Source organism: Gorilla gorilla, chromosome 1 (genome assembly GCF_029281585.2).
Source record: "Gorilla gorilla gorilla isolate KB3781 chromosome 1, NHGRI_mGorGor1-v2.1_pri, whole genome shotgun sequence".
NCBI lineage: Eukaryota > Metazoa > Chordata > Mammalia > Primates > Hominidae > Gorilla > Gorilla gorilla.
The window spans coordinates 189,777,260-189,794,784 of NC_073224.2; the positions used below are offsets into that span (position 1 = coordinate 189,777,260).

Below are 17,525 nucleotides of genomic sequence, written 5' to 3' on the forward strand. Positions count from 1 at the left end.
AAATGAGTGGATAAGGCTCCTAATAGAGCTGATGAAAACCAATGTCTAAGGCTGACAAAAACCTACCACAGCAGCCTGCAAGCTCTGGTTTCATCTGTCAAACATTCTATGTGGCACATTGTTGACAGATGAACTTTCTTGGAACTTTACTTTGATCAGATCTTTCGCTCACTCAAACCTTGCACAGCTCCCTATCTCCCCAACCCCAATATCAAATAGAAACCTCTGCAGCCCCATGACTGCCCTGTCCCACTGCTTTAGAGTTGGTCCTTTGCATGTCTGTGTCCCCCATGAGACAGGAGCTTCTGGAGGCAGAGCCAGCAGTGAACGCTTGTTTAATCCTACTCCTCACATTTAGGTCAAAACCCAAACAGGTGTCCCAACACTCTGAAAGCTTTAGTGGGTGTGATACCAAACCCTCACATTCCATTTTGGATCACTTTTTACTGAAGGTTCTCAATGTAATTTGAACATCAATCCAAAACTTTGGTAAACGTATTTCTCTTTTGAAGGTACTAATTTTCTTTGTTCCTGATTAATGTGACAGAGCTGGACCAAATGCAACTTCACTGAAGCAGTTCTTAGTAAAAGGATAAAACTACAATGTAAATTCAGAAGCTGTTCTTTTGGAGCCCAACAGAAGGTCAGGCCTGGGACAGGCATCAGGTGTGGGGTCAAGGAGTACCAGGAATAATTTTTCAGAATCCACAGCCATTTCCAGAGTCTAAAATGATCCCTACTGGAGACGACTTTTAAGAACAAAGCTAGCCGGGCGCGGTGGCTCACGCCTGTAATCCCAGCACTTTGGGAGGCTGAGGCAGGTGGATCACCAGAGGTCAGGAGTTCGCAACCAGCCTGACCAACATGGAGAAACCCTGTCTCTACTAAAAATACAAAATTAGCTGGGCGTGGTAGTGCATGCCTGTAATCCCAGCTACCCCGGAGGCTGAGGCAGGAGAATTGCTTGAACCCGGGAGGCAGAGGTTGCCGTGAGCCCAGATCGCACCATTGCGTTCCAGCCTGGGCAACAAGAGTGAAACTCTGTCTTAAAAAAACAAAACAAAACAAAACAAACACACACACACACACACAAACCAAAAACAAAGCTAAACAAATAGCATCCCAAACTCCTAAATGAGGCAAGTCATCTCCACTGGGCTGGGCTCAGGGCTGAAACACTGAACAATGACCCAGTTTCCCAAGTGGGGTTCCAGGCTGCTCTGGCAGGCTAGTGAATGTAAGCCCATGGTCCATACTCCATAGCTCTCTGACTCACATGGATGGAAGAATCTCTAGGGCACTGTCATTTCTGATTCACCTAAATCCGAGGACCTAGCACAGAGCCTGGAAAGCAGGGACCCAAGAAGAAATGAAGTCAGGTCTGTCCCTAGGTTGATGGCAGAAGCCCTGAGCCATGTCTGTTTACTAAAGAACCTGGAGGAGACACACAATTCATTTGTTTGCTTTTTATTCTCCTTCCCATGCCAGAGAGTATAACCCATGTGTGCACAGAGCCAAATACACACCCACACCCTCACAGAATGCACGTGTTGCTGAGCAAGCAGGCAGTGTGACATTCCAACACTTACGACCTACTGCCAGAGAGTTATTTTTAAAACATTTTTTCTTACTCCAAGTCTCGCTTATCAATTGTGTCATCCTGGGTGTGTCTCTAAACCTCCTTGGGCCTCAGTTTCCTCACCTGTATAAAGGAGGTAATAGTACCTCCTGACAGGGCTATTTTAAGAATTAGAGTTGATGTGTGTAAAGCACCTAGCTCCAGGGATATTTCAAAGATGAAATGATATCAAGCATGTAAAAGGGTTATAATAGTATTGGATACAGAGTGAATACTCGCTATAAATTAGCATTACTATTAATCTTTATTATTATTATTTCAAGCTCATGCTAACATATTAAGCAGCTCCTCTTCTGGCAGAATCCTTCAGAGGCCCTTTTGAAGCTAACTCGAGCTCCACTGCTGGCCTGTTGTATGGCTTTGGACAAGTCACTTCATGTCTCTGAGCCTGATCTCCAAGATGTGTGGTGGGAACTTTCTCCCACTAAAGAAGTTATAACCCAAAAAACAATTCCCCTGGAATCACCATCCACACTATGCATTGGAAGCTTAATTACACATCATGCTCTTTCTCTGCTTTGGTGCTGTGCCGATGCCTAGATTGCATGCTTCTGGAGAACAGAGGTCAGATTGCTCTCTGAATGTTGTCAGTATTCACACACAGTCACGTAACACTGCCCCTAATAAAAGGGAAATGGATATTTGTTGACTGGGAACCATCATTTGTGGGTACCTCCTGGTACAGGTTGAGTATCCCTTATCAGAAATGGGACCACAAATTTTAGATTTTGGAATATTTGCATTATACTGATTCAACATCCTTAATCCAAAAACTTGAAATCTAAAATGCACCAATGAGCATTTCCTTTGAGTGTCATGTAGGTGCTCAAAAAGTTTCAAATTTTGGAGCATTTTGGGTTTCAGATTTTCCGATTTGGGATGCTCAGCCTGTAGTGGACCTGTGATGAGCCATTCACTACCAATTGGCAAAACGATGTTTTCATATTTAAATTTGAGTTCATTTTTTTTTTTGGTGGGGGTGGGTTGGGGGGTGGTTTGCAAACTGCCTGTCAAAAGGTCAACTATTAAGTTCTGTTTGGCCCACCTACATAATTCTTAAAATTCTTTGAGTTATTTTCTAGCTTTTAAAAATTGGGAGATTGGCATGAAAAAAATCTAGATTTTCATGTGAATTGGACAACCAGTAGATCTGGCAACAATCTGGGTTTAAACAGTTAGCAGCAGCAGCAGAATAGCTGTCCTCTTTACAGCTCACTACAGTCTCCACCGATGCCTTAGAGCTTTCCAGAACCTTCCCTGAATCCAGCTGTTAATCATTAACCTTCACAGCTTTGGAATTAACTATTGATTTGCCTGAACCTACTTTGTGCATAACATTTAAAGTAGAGTGTTTTGCACTCCAGAAATTTGAAAAGGAGGGGGAAATTTGACCAAAGTTCACAAACATGTACTAGATGGTCCTGAGACCTCTGTAATGTACACTTCCAAAGAAGATACTTGGTTTTTTTCCAGATAGGCAAGTTAACTATTCCTTCATGGGAGTCAGAGCAAAGAGATAAATCTCATGTCACTTATCAAAGCAAACTGAAGCAGAGGTAAACAGTGGCCTGAAAGACAAAAAAGCAATTTAAAAAAATTAATAAATGATGAGACTATTAAACAGCACACAAAAGGGGTTTGCTTTTTTCTTTCCTTTAATATGATTTTTACCTTAAACATTGTGTCCCTTTAGAAAAGGGAAGAAAAGTTAATAAAGGAACCTATCACTCAAACTTAATTTTTAGTACAGCAAATAAACTGCTTTAATGAAAGGGCTGAAGTCCCCAGGTTTGCACATTAAATTTTCATTTGTAGAGGAGAATGGAAATTATTGATTCAGCCGTGGCATCGTGCATTTTGAATCCTACAGTGTCTCAGAAGCCCACATTACCGCTGGGTGCAAATGTGTTGGCAGCGTTTTGATACAGGGTGGGTGAGGGGGTGGGGAAAGGAATATAGATAACGGAAGGAGGCAGACTGACTCTTTACAGAAAGAAAATAATCAATGATCCTTGTCTCTAAGATCCACTTAGATAAAGCATCTGATGGCATGATGGGCTAGGGGGTACATCTGAGACCAGAAAAGCCAGGTCTACTCAGTCTTTGGGGAACCACAGTGGCCTTATGGAATACTTAAAAAAAAAAAAAGCAAAATGGAAAGTTGATTATTTGATCCTAAGCCCCTGGAGAAGAGTTGGGGTTTCAAGAAAACTGTAAAGAAAAGTATCTTTTTCAGTTCAAGGTCAGGGTGTCTGTCAAGGGAAGAGTAGACATCTGACATTCTAATGCTGAACTGGATAGCACAGAAAATCAATCAAACCTACAAATACAGCTCTCAGTCTAGTGTGGCCTCATCAAAGAGTCAGGTGACATGAGCATCCGGTCTTTACTTAAAGCATGAAAATAGGTATGTTTTTACTTTGAAAGAAATTAATCCTCCTGCCTCTCAGAGGACTACCCCATAATTAAACAAATCTTGATTATTTCCTCATTAGAGAACTCATAGGAAATGATTCTAAGCCTAGACTGAGGAGCCTGAATCAGGTCCATTTTGGGATCTTTGTGTACCAGGCTGTATGAGATCAGGGAAAGCAATCATCTTTAGAAATAAGCTAAACTCAATTGCAAAAGTAAAGCTGCTTAAAAAAGAAAGAAAGATAATCACATATTCTAAAAAGAGAAAGGTTTTGCTTTGTTTTTGTTTTGATTACCTTCCAGCTAAGATTATCTTATACCAGTAGTCTCCTCTATCAGGCTGGATGTTGGAAAAGTAGCTTTGTTGGACTAAAAAGTTCTGGTTTTGTGTTTTCAGATGCTGAGAGCTGGTGCCATCTATAGATTTCCATTCTGGGAGAGGTTTCTCTTTTGTCCTACTTTGCGTCAGACCTGCTGTCGTGAGGATAAGAGCGCCCAGGAGACACTTCCCTGCAGTTTAATAGGCTATGAAAGATGGGGACTCATTAATTGGCTGGCAGCTGCCCCTAAGCAGGACGCTGCCTGGAGGTAGGGGAAGAAAGGGAAGGAAGGCCGAGGAGGAGGCAGGCTCCAATCCACTAGACCACCACCGGCTGCCCAAGGGAATCCCCAAGGCAAACAGCACTACCTCCTGAAGGATCCCACAGGTGAAGTCTGAATTGAGAGTATGACCATCCAGTGACAGAAACTTAAACCTCCTTCTGGAGGAGCAGGCTCTGGGTTACTGTTTTTCTTTTTTGACTTAAAACAACCCTTCCTGAGACATTATCCACCCACCTAATTATTTTCAGATTGCTGAAATGTTACTTTTTCTGTCATTCCCATACTATGTTCTCATCGATTTTATTATAGTACCCATCCCTATTACACTGGTGTGTTTATTTATAACTGATGCTCCCTTTTCGAGTCTCGATTAGGAGGGTCCTAGCCACCCTTAGGTAAAGCCAAGCTGCAGCCTGGCACACAAAGCCTCCTGATTTGGCCCTGCCATCTCCCATCCTCATCTTTTCACCTTCCCATCCAAACTTAGGCCACACTATTTATATGCTGTCCCTGCTCACAACGTCTTACATTTTCACAGCTTTGCATGCGCTGTTTCCTCTGCCTGGAACAGCTTTCTTGCCTCAGTCTTTTCCCTTGGCTCAGCTCTGGCCATCCTTGCAGACTCAGGCTCACAGGCCCTCTTTGTGGGGTCTTGAATCCCAAATATCCCATCTGCCCTCTTAATTGGAGGTCTCACAGCTTGTGGTCCCTTCCCTCTACTCAACCCTCACCTCACTCTTCTGTAACACTCTGTGTCTCCCATTTAGTATAGTGGATGGTAAATGTTCTTTGAATAAATCAAGAACACTGCTTCCAGCCCCCACATAGCCTGGATTTACCAGATCAACAGAATGAAATTTAACCAGTGCCTCCTGAATCAGGAGCCAGCATATCACCTCTTACCTTTATGGTTTTGGTCTGGAGTCTGAGTCCATTTAAAGTGTTGATGGCTTTCTCTGCATCCTTTGGATCAATATAGTTAACAAATCCATACCCTAAACTCTGCCCTGTGGAAATATTAAAAAGAGAGAGAGAAAGGGAGAGAGAGACAGACAGAGAGAAAGAGAGAGAGAGAGAGAGCATGCTCAGTATCTTTATAGAGGCAACACTTCCCACTGCAGTGAGTCAAAACTCTCCTTTGGTATACAGTTCCTCTTACACCAGGGTTTACCCCCAGATTGAGAGGTTTCCAATTCCTCCAACTCTCACTCTCATTGGCTATTAAACTTTAGGAGCTGTGCAAGCTAAAACTGGGTAAGTGCCCCTGCACAGCCACACAAGAGATACACAAGTGTCCACATAATCAGGAAGAGGCAGGACATGGTAGTGGAAAGAGAACAGGTGTGGTTTGTCAGAAGAGACTTAAACTGGAGTCCTAGAGCTTTCCCTATCAGCTGTGCGACTTTGTAAGGAAGTCATTTAATCTCTCTCCCCCTCCCACCTCCAATCTCTGTTCTGGAGATAACAGCACTTACCTCAGGTAGGTTTGAGAGAGTGAGAGATTGTGTATAAAATGCCTACCAAGTACATTGTCTAGATTGGAGTAGGTGCTCAACAAAAGACAGCTATGCCCCGCTCAGGCCTGTAAAATTGAGGCAAGTGCTGGACACAGTAGCAGTGTCTATTGCCTTGGTCATGCCAGCCACACCCACATTCAGAGGGATGTAGCAAGATTTGAGTAGCAAAGACTGGAGATGTGTATAGTTAAGGATGCAGGCATGGCTAGAATTCAAAGCAGTTGCTACAAATCATTCTTTACCCTCATCATTCCCTGAGCCAAAGAACAATAAAGAAAAAGGAGAGGGGGTTTCTACTGGAAAGAGCTGGGGAGCTCCTAACACAAAGCTAAGAGTGCAAATAAACTCTGAAAAGAGGATTTATCTACTTTAGGTGGAGATGGCATCAACTTGTCTGCAAAGAGAGGTAGCAAGTGACAGGGCTCCCCCCAAGTGAAATAAAAATAATGTGCTTGCAATCGTGCCACTGATTATAAATAGTCCATCAGCTCTGCCATGTGTCATCAGCCAGAAATATCATTAGGAAACTTTACATTTTCTGACATACCCTTTAAGAAACACAGAGCTTGGGGTGGCTGCAAAACCAGCTTGAACTTCCCAAGCAATGTTATTGATTTGTGGGCGGCAGCAGAGCCGAAGGGGAGGAAAATGACAGGACGTCACATGTCAGCAAAGACTGATTACATAAAGCTCTCTTTGGAGTACTGGGGCCAGGGCTGGGAGATAATACAGCAAAAAGCCTGCCATGTCCTGGTGACAGGAGCCCATTTCAGCGGCCAAAAAATCTTTCCAACAGCTTCTGTTTTGCTGGTAAATGTCTGTGTTTGTGTTGGTTGTAGGAGGAAACCTGGGAAAACAAGTTGGGTTCTGGATGAGAAAATGGGTGACTTTGTTATAGGATGGAGCAAAGAGAATCACAAGAAAGCTCAATGGCATTTGACCCCAAATGGAAAACCCAAAATGACACTTCCATTAGGATATTCCTTTGTTTTGGAAGAACAGGGTGAGAAGAAGAAAGACAGGGGCAAACTTTACCAGACATGCCCTTCACCAGCCAGGATTAGTAACTGAAGAGGAAGGAGAGAATGCTGGGTGCACTCCAGCTGCTGGGACCCTTCTCTTTCCATCTCACTGTGTAAGTATGGTGTGTGAGTGGCGTGTGTGTGTGTGTGTGTGTGTGTATGTGTGGTGGGGGCAGGGGGAGGTGAATTACAAGACCCTGCCATATGTTCTCAGAAATTTCATTTTGCAAATACAAAAATACAGAGACCAATTTCATTGGTTTAAAAATATCATTTATCCGAAATCTGGTGTCACCTCATCAAACCTAGCTAAATAATTCACCTAATTAAATACATTTTCATCATGCAAATTTCTCAGTCATATTTACCTTGCATATATGAGAAGCTTTAAAAATTGCTGTACAAAAGTATTCTTATAATCACTTTTTAAAAACATTCACCAAGTTGAGCTGCTTTTAAAGGATATTTTTAAAACAATTATCTCAATGATAAACCTTATGCATAAGTTCTAGGAAACTGGTCAGATGGTCAATCTATCCAGCCCAATTTAATTTGCGTAAAATTAAAATAAATTATGAAAAATATAAACAAAACACCACTTAACAGCAAAAATTAGACCTAACTCACTTGATTTATTTATACTGATGGAATATATGTGGAGGAATCATGCTTACGAGTGGTACATGCTCCTGACACACTATCCATCTTTCTAAAATTACTCATATATTGATGAAAATCTAAAATAAATATAATGGGCATAATTTTCACATTCTATATTTTATTTTTGTTTTAGACCTTTGCTTCTGGAGGAAGGAAAATACATTCAAGTCCTAGGAAGATTCTGAAGGTCAAATGAGGGAAAGGAGCCCTGCCCAGCAAGATGTATCATGTCAAGCCACCTGCTTCTATCAGTCCCAAATCCACCATCACCTTAGTTCCTGACTGCAATTAGCACAACTGTGTTATCACCTGCTCTAGCTTTAGAGAGAGACTGCATTTAACATCAAGAATGAGGGTGCTTTTGGGAAAATGAAAAAAAAAACAAAAAACAGATGAACATCATTTCAGAAAGGAAGAGGAAAAATGATGATGATTCTCCTTGATATGAAATAATGAACTGCAAGCTCTAAAACAGAACATTGCATTGAACAAGAGGAGGACAGAGGCAGAAAAACTTGCCTGTGAATTGAAAGATATGAGATAGTCTGGTACCACAATGAAACTACCTGTGGTTAGCCTAGTTCATGAACAGGTTTTCTTAACATGCTTCTCACCATCATAGGAGTTCAGCTAAGTCTAATAAAAAGCACTCTATGGATCTAAGCATTCTCTTTTAACATGTCCTGTAGAGGATTAAATCTCTACGTAGAAAATAAAAAAACCCAAGCTTTACTTCTTTTAGAAACTATTTCAGTAGTAAGGGAGAGTAAAATGAGGAAAAATTTTATGTTTTAATTTTGGTGGCCATATATTGGTGATGGGTTTTAGATTTGCAGTTCTGTACGCTAAGTGTACCTAGAAAAAAATAGATGAAACACATTCACAAAAAATAGCAACACTTTTTCTATGGGGACCAAGAGAAATGCCATGCTGGGAGGGCCTGAGGGATCCAGTCTGGAGCCCAGAGCTAGTGTATCTGTATCTGTATTCCAGAAATAATATCTTTTTATTACTCTTTCTTTTTTTTTCCCAAATGGCTACATCTTCTCCCTTTATCAGCAGTAGCAAGATTTGAGAACATAGGGATGGCAACAGTATTTTGAGAACAGAAAATTAAAACAAGCTGTATTTTTATTCCCAATTTATGAGTTTATTTTGATGGGAAGTTGAACAAATAAAAAGGAAATCATCAAAGTTACGTTTATTGAATCCTCTTTATTAAAAAATAAGATATGAAATTAAGACTGCCTCCAAAATTTAGAAACTATAGTGAGCATTTGGCCCCTTGGTGCCCAGGTGACCTACAACCCTTACTGTGACCAGTCCCTAATAATCCTGTCCAGAAGGCATGTGTGAATGGTCACCAGTTATCATGCATGGGCAGGAAATGCATTCTTGGCAGTTTGAGATGGAAACTTATAATTCAGAATGTACTTTCCAAGAGAAAACTGCTATACATAATGGCTACACTTTAAAGCACTTCAGAGTATTTTGAATTAAACAGGTTTTTGTTTTTAACAAGCTGTTCTTAAATCTGAACTTCAATATTTCTGTTTTTATAAAGCATAGGCACATAGGCACACACACAAATACACAATGTCTCCTCCTACTATGACATGGCAACATCTTTATTCTGTTATAATAATTTGTATATCCAACTTTTCCCCTTAGAAACAAAACACATCTTCCCATAATAACTAGCTCATAAAAGTTTCTATCCTTGCACATAGTAAGTCATCAACAAATGCTTGATAAATGAAAGAATGGATGTATGCATTTGTACTAGTCCTCTATTACTGAAAGCATATGACCAGAATGTTTGGTAAGTTTGGGGGAAGAGGGGGAAAAGAGGGGGTACCCAGGGAATTAATTTTGCATTTGTGAGAAAGACAGAACACAACAATAAACTGACTCCGGGGGCTGGAAAACAAAACACAAACAAGAAATGTCCTGGGTAGGTTCTCCTCTGGCACAGATCAGATGAACAACAAAAATCACCCTTATCCACCTTTCCACAGAGATTCTGAGTTTACAAAATGCTTTCCCATCCTTCTATGCATTTGATTCTCTCAACAACCCTGTTTGAGAGATAATTATCATTTTATAGATCTGGATATTGAAGTTCAGAGAAAATGGTGATTTGCCTAAGATCACAGAGCTAGATCATAGTCTGGATCAGGGGTTAGAAAACTTTTTTATGTATAGGGCGAGACAGTAAGCAGTTTAGGCTTGGTAGGTCTTATGGTCCCTGACAACTCTGCCATTGTGTAGCAGCCATAGACAGTATGTAAACAAATGAGTGTAGCTGTGTTCTAATAGAACTTTTTATAGAAAAACAGGCAGTAGTGGCCCAATTTGGCCCATGAGCTGTAGTTTGTTATCTTCCGGTCTAGATCATTTGACTTCAAATCCTGTACTCTCTGCCACAACTAGTTGCTCCATTTGAACTAAAATGTTATTATAATAACAATGATTCTGAGACCCTGAAATGTATCAGAGGCTTTTTGAATCTGCTGTGAAAGAGTAAATTATCTCCAGTAGTTTTTGTTAAGCATTTTTGTTATATTTAATCTCTAGAAAGTGTTGAGAGCATAGCTGGTTATAACCCCTTATTTTCCCAGCCATTCTGGATAGACGTAGCTTTTCCTTGCCTTTAGGATCCTGGGGATTATTCTGATCCTGACATCCTTATGGTTGATGGCTGCAGTAGAGAAGCTGGCCAGAAAGAACCTCAGCATTTCTGCACTGCCAATCTGCACACCTTGCTCTTTCGCTTTTTAAAAACCATCATTCTCCAGAAACCGAACAGTTACTCCCCTCATCTACAAAGCCCCTGAGGAGGCAGCCAGATGGGTAGCTGCTGTTGAAAACTTCTGAGTTGAGTAAGGAATTTTTATGGAAGTTAGAACCCCTAGTTCAGGCTGAAATCCTGTTCTCAAAGCGCATGATAAAATCCCCAGTCACCTCAAAATTACCTGCATGGCAATAATCCACATACTAGGTTAATTGCAGCCAACTCTATATCCTGGGACTCCTTCACTGCCCATTCTGAGAGGTCTTTCCTGCTTTCAGCAGGCTTAAATCTACCCAAACACACCCAAGAAAGGGTCAGATGAATGGTTGTTACTGCATGTATCAATGTGTGTGTGGTTCAAAACTACTTGCTGTATAACCTTGGTTAAGTCATTCAAGCTTTATCAGTATGCTCTCTTATCTGGAAAAAATAGAGATAATCCCTTAATTCTCACAATCAAAGTATCACTGTGAAGATTATATTAACATGGGGACTAATAGCAGCTACAATTTATTCAGTGCCTACTTTGTGCCAGGCACTGTGCTAAGTGGCTTATTAATGTTACCTCATTTAATTCTGTGTGAAATGGGTATCATCAGGCCTACTGTGCAGATAAGGAAAGTGAGGCTTGAGAAATGTTAAATAATCTGTCCAAAGTCAACCAGCAAGTAGGCTCCGAGGCTAGGATTTGAATGAACTCCAGTCTGTTGGATATCTCAGTTCACACTTTCTCTCTACAGGGACTGGCCCAAATTTAAGTGTCCAGCAGAGTGTCTGGCATCAGGCAGTTACTCAAGGGGATACATTCACTTGCACTGGGGGTCTCTTCTCCTTCTTAACACACTGACTGGGGATCCCTTGGGGTTCTGGAGCACCTATGATTGTTCCCTCCCATCCCACCTCTGAGAGGCTTACAATGAGTCTTGGCTTATTTCCTGCAAGCCCAGTGTTACTACAGCCAACTAGTCAGAGGATTTACTTTCTTTTGGTCATTCACACAATTTCCTCAAACTAAGTATGTGGGGTTTTTTTGTTTGTTTGCTTGTTTTGTTTCATTCTTTTGCCCAAGCTGGAGTATGGTGGCATGATCACAGCTTGCTGCAGCCTCAAACTCCTGGGCTCAAGCGATCCTCCCACCTCAGCAACCAGGGTAGCTGAGATTACAGGTGCATGCCACCACACCTGGCTAAATTTATTTGTTTATTAAGAAATCAGGTCTTGTTTTGTTGCTCAGCCTGGTCTCCAACTTTTGGGCTCAAGCATTCCTCCTGCCTTGGCCTCTCAAAGTGTTGGGATTACAGGCCACCATGCCCAGCTTAAGTATGGTTTAAAACCTTGCTACTCAAGGTGTGGTTCCTGTATCAGCATCACTGGCATCACCCAGGGACTTGTGAGAAATGCAGATCTTCAGGTCCCATCCCAGACCTACTGAATCAAAATCTGTACTTCCACAAAATCCTCACGTAAGTCAAATGCACATGAAGGATTAAGAAGCATTGGTTTAAAGTATGATGAGAAACACTGGAAAGAAAGGGAATTGGAGTTGGTCAGACATGTGTCTGAATCCCAGTTCTTCAATTTACTGCTCTGTGACTCTGGCTAAGTTAAATTAACCTCCCTGTGCCTTGGTTTCTGGGGATACTACACACCCAACTCATGGTAACAGAGAAGGGAAGCTCTGATGGGGAAGCTCTCAGAATTTCTTGGTATATGCTATTTCTTTTTGTCCCCAGAATTTACATTCTTACTTTGCGTCTTTCTGCTCCAATAATCTCATTTATAAGATGGGGCTAATATTACTTTTTTCAAGGGGTTAATAGGAGGATTAAAAGTGATAATGCATGTAAAGTCACTGCCATAAAACAGATGCTCAATAGACGTTGGTTCCTTTTCCTTCTTCTCTCATGCCCCACGAGATACTATCTGACACTGTGGTCTATGTGAATGTTATTCCTCAATGAAACCACAACCTTCTTGAAGGTAGAGGCTGCTTCTGATGCCTTTCTTTTACATTGGAGCATATAATATTCAACATGCACACAAATCCCACATATAACTAGCACCTACCACATGCTAGACACTATGGGTAGACCCCAAAATGACCAAAAAATTGTCCCCCCATTCAGGGAGCTTATAATGTAGAAGGAAAACACAGGTATAAAAACTAATTATAGCCCAGCAAAAATAATACATATAACAGGTATTTTTCTTTTAAAGCTATATATAAGAACAGAGAGGAAGTTGAAATTGATTCTGACTGAGTAGAGTAGGGAAGGCTTCCTGGAGGTGGAGACATTTGAGCTGGGCTTTGAAGATAAAGCAGAGTTTTGATAGAGTTTCCCTATCACAATGATGACATTCCAACTTGAGGGCTGAATCTAAGTACTACATTTATCCCACAGATATTTAGTGAGCATGTGTTATGTGCCAGGCATATTCCATTCACTAGGAATATAAAAGAGAACAAAACCTACTTGTTTTCTGCCATCACTGAATTTACATTCTGATTGGGGTTGAGGGAAATGGACAAGAAATACATAAATAAAATATAACGTTTTTCAGATGATAGTGAGTTGTAGGGAGAAAATAAAGCAGAGAAGAAGGAAAGGCAGTGTAGGGGGTGGAGTTGCGATTTTTAAAAGGTATGATGGTTTTTAAACAGGTATGATAGTTAATACTGAGCATCAACTTGATTAGACTGAAGGATACAAAGTATTGCTCCTGGGTGTGTCTGGGAAGGTGTTGCCAAAAGAGATTAACATTTGAGTCAGTGGGCTGGGGGAGGCAGATCCACCCTTAATCTGGTGGGCACCATCTAAACAGCTGCCAGCGAGTATAAAGCAGGCAGAAAAATGTGAAAAGGAAAGACAGGCCTAGCCTCCCAGAGATCCAGCATCTTTTTCCCATGCTGGATGCTTCCTGCCCTTGAACATCGGACTCCAAGTTCTTCAGTTCTTTGACTCAGACTGGCTCTCCCTGCTCCTCAGCTTTCAGACAACCTGTTGTGGGACCCTGTGATCATGTAAGTTAACACTTAATAAACTCCCCTTTATATATATATACACATATATATATGTATATGTATATATATATACATATCTCCTATCAGTTCTATCCCTCTAAAGAACCCTGACTAATACAGATTTTGGTACCAGGAATGGTTCTAGAGGAACAGAATATTAAGGATGGAGTTCTTTAATTAGTTTTGGGATTTTTGGAGTTGGCTGCTTAATATGATTAGACCCCAAAATGCTAAGGACTCTACTTCTAATAGTACAGAGAATATTGATAGTCTTTGGCATGAACTGTTTACAGCGTTATGCAAAATAAATGAATTTGATATTCCTGATTCACTGCTCGTGAGTGGCAAGGAGTTTAGTGACTCTATACATAATACCTTTGACTGTATGTGGAGAACCAAGGAACATAATGAAGCTGGTTGGTTGCTCCTAAGTTCAGTGGATAAAGTGATGAAAGAAAATGATGAACTCAGGGATTCTGTCTCCCAGCTTCAGAAGCAGATACTGAGCTTCAAATCTACTGAGATTGCCTTGAGTGAGAGTCTTATCTCTTGTAGAGAAAGAGCTGAAATTGTGGAAAAACAGACATGAGCTCTTATCATGTGAGTGGCTGACCCTCAACTAAAGATGCATGCACAGCCTCGCCAGGTGTCTACTGTTAAAGTGAGGGCATTGATTGGAAAAAATGGGACCCTGAAACTTGGAATGGGGATATGTGGGAGGATCCTAATGAAGCTGGGGACACTCCTGCCACTCTGATGAAGCTGGGGACACTCCTGCCACCCTGCCTTCTCTTCCCCAGTTTGCGCCAATGGCCTCATGGGGAGTTCCCTATGATCAGTTGACAGAGGAAGAGAAAACTAGGGCCTGGTTTAAAGATGGTTCTGCACACTATGAAGGCACCACCCGAAAGTGGAGAGCTGTTGCACTACAGCCCCTTTCTACGACATCCCTGAAGGACAGCGGTGAAGGGTAATCTTCCCAGTAGGCAGAACTTTGAGCAGTGCACCTGGGTGTGCACTTTGCATAGAAGAAGAAATGGCCACATGTTCAATTATATACTGATTCATGGGCTGTAGCCAATGGTTTGGCTGGATGGTCAGGGACTTGGAAGAAGCATGACTGCAAAATTGGTGACAAAGAAATTTGGGGAGAGGTATGTGGATGGACCTCTCTGAGTGGTCAAAAACTGTGAAGATATTTGTATCCCATGTGAGTGCTCACCAGTGGGTAACTTCAGCAGAGGAGGATTTTAATAATTAAGTGGATAGAATGGCCCATTATGTGGACACCACTCAGCCTCTTTCCCCAGCCACCCCTGTCATGAACAAAGTGGCCATGGTGGCAGGGATGGAGGTTATGCATAGGCTCAGCAACATGGACTTCCACTCACCAAGGGTGACCTGGCTACAGCCACTGCTGAGTGCCTAATTGGCCAGCAGCAGAGACCAATATCGAGCCCTTGATATGACACCATTCCTCGGGGTGATTAGCCGGCTACCTGGTGGCAGGTTGATTATATTAGACCTCTTCCATCACGGAAAGGGCAGAGGTTTGTCCTCACTGGAATAGACACTTACTCCGGAAATGGGTTTGCCTATCCTGCACACAATGCTTCTGCCGAGACTACCATCCATGGATTCACGGAATGCCTTATCCACCATCACAGTATTCCACACAACATTGCCTCTGACCAACGCACTCATTTTATTGCTAAAGAAGTGCAGCAGTGGGCTCTTGCTCATGGAATTCCACTGATATTACCATGTTCCCCATCATCCTGAAGCAGCTGGATTGATAGAATGATGGAATGGCCTTTGAAGTCACAATTACAAAACCAACTAGGTGACAATATTTTGCAGGGCTGGGGCAAAGTTCTCCAGAAGGCTGTGTATGCTCTGAATCAGTGTCCAATATATGGTACTGTTTCTCCCATAGCCAGGATTCATGGGTCCAGGAATCAAGGGGTGGAAGTGGAAGTGGCACCACTCACCATCACCTCTAGTGATCCACTAGCAAAATTTTTGTTCCTGTTCCTGCAACACCACATTCTGCTGGCCTAGAGGTCTTAGTTCCAGAGGGAGGAACGCTGCCAACAGGAGACACAATAACAATTCCATTAAACTAGAAGTTAAGATTGCTGCCTGGACACTTTGGGCTCCTCCTACCTTTAAGTCAACAGGCTAAGAAGGGAGTTGCAGTGTTGGCTGGGGTGATTGACCCAGACTATCAAGATGAAATTAGTCTACTACTCCACAATGGAGGTAAGGAAGAATATACATGGAATACAGGAGATTCATTAGGGTGTCTCTTAGTATTACCACGCCCTGTGATTAAGGTCAATGGGAAGCTACAACAGCCCAATCCAGGCAGGACTGCAAATGGCCCAGACACCTCAGGAATGAAGGTTTGGGTCATTCCACCAGGAAAAAAACCATGACCTGCTGAGGTGCTTACTAAAGGCAAAGGGAATACAAATGGGTACAGAAACAGGGACTGTAATTGTCATGGGTATTTCCCCCTTCTTTTGCTAAAGACATGTTTGTGCATGTATACACTTGTACTAAGAAAATGTCTTTATTTTATTTCCTTTTCCTTTATCATGTGACATAAGATTTATTGACTTCATATCAGCATTTAAGTATTGTTAACTCAGTATAATGGTATTTGGGTTGGGGATTGGTGCGTTTCTGGTTGTTTGAAGGATAGTTGTATTATGTTAGGTGTAATCATGAGCTTATTACCACCTTTATTTGAAGATTATTTATAACCTCAAGAGATGTGTATGGGTTCAAGTTGACAAGGGGTGGACCTGTGATGGTTAATACTGAGTGTCAACTTGATTGGATTGAAGGGTACAAAGTATTGATCCTGGGCGTGTCTGTGAGGGTGTTGCCAAAAGAGATTAACATTTGAGTCAGTGGGCTAGGGAAGGCAGATCCACCCTTAATCTAGTGGGCACGGTCTAATCGGCTGCCTTAGAATATAAAGCAGGCAGAAAAACGTGAAAAGGAGAGACTGGCCTAGCCTCCCAGCCTACATCTTTCTCCTGTGCTGGATGCTTCCTGCCCTTGAACATCGGACTCCAAGTTCTTCTGTTTGGGAACTCGAACTGGCTCTCCTTGCTCCTCAGCTTGCAGACAACCGATTGTGGGACCTTGTGATTGTGTATGTTAATACTTAATAAACTCCCCTTTATATATATATACACACACACATATATATACACACACACACATATACACATATATATACACATATATACACACATATACATATATAAACACACATATACACATATATGTATATATACACACATATACATGTATATACATATACAAGTATATATGTATATACATATATACACACGTATATATACCTATATACATATATGTATGCATATATATGTATACGTATACATACACATATATATGTATACATATATACGTGTATGTGTGTGTATATGCATATATACGTATATACATATACCTATATGTATATATAGTATATATGTATAGTATATACATGTATACACACACATATATATGTGAGTGTGTGTGTGTGTGTGTGTGTGTGTGTATATATATATATGTCCTGTTAGTTCTTGTCCTTCTAGAGAACCCTCACTAATATAGATGGTCAGGTAAGGCCTCACTGCTAACATGATGTTAGAGCAGAGATCTGAGGGAAAGGGCTGGGGTGATTGAAGGGTGGTAGCCAGTCACTTCTATTAGAGAAAAGGGCACTCCAGGAAGAAGGAATCTCATGTGCAAAGGCCCTGAAGCAGGAACGTGCTTGGCATGTTGGAGCAGTGGCACAAGTGAATGTGAGGGCAATCCATCATCACGCTTGTCA

The 17,525-nt window shown here is 41.5% G+C and overlaps 1 protein-coding gene across 16 annotated transcripts in view; it reads right to left on the bottom strand.

Annotated features, from left to right (window-relative positions):
• Positions 1–17,525, bottom strand: part of ELAVL4 (ELAV like RNA binding protein 4) — a 155,641-nt gene that overhangs the window by 20,993 nt on the left and 117,123 nt on the right. For all 16 annotated transcript variants that reach the window (XM_004025766.5, XM_019018161.3, XM_019018184.3 and 13 more), the window contains exon 3: positions 5,561–5,664. In XM_004025766.5, coding sequence (XP_004025815.1) covers positions 5,561–5,664 — 104 coding nt within the window. The remainder of the gene's footprint in view (positions 1–5,560; positions 5,665–17,525) is intronic.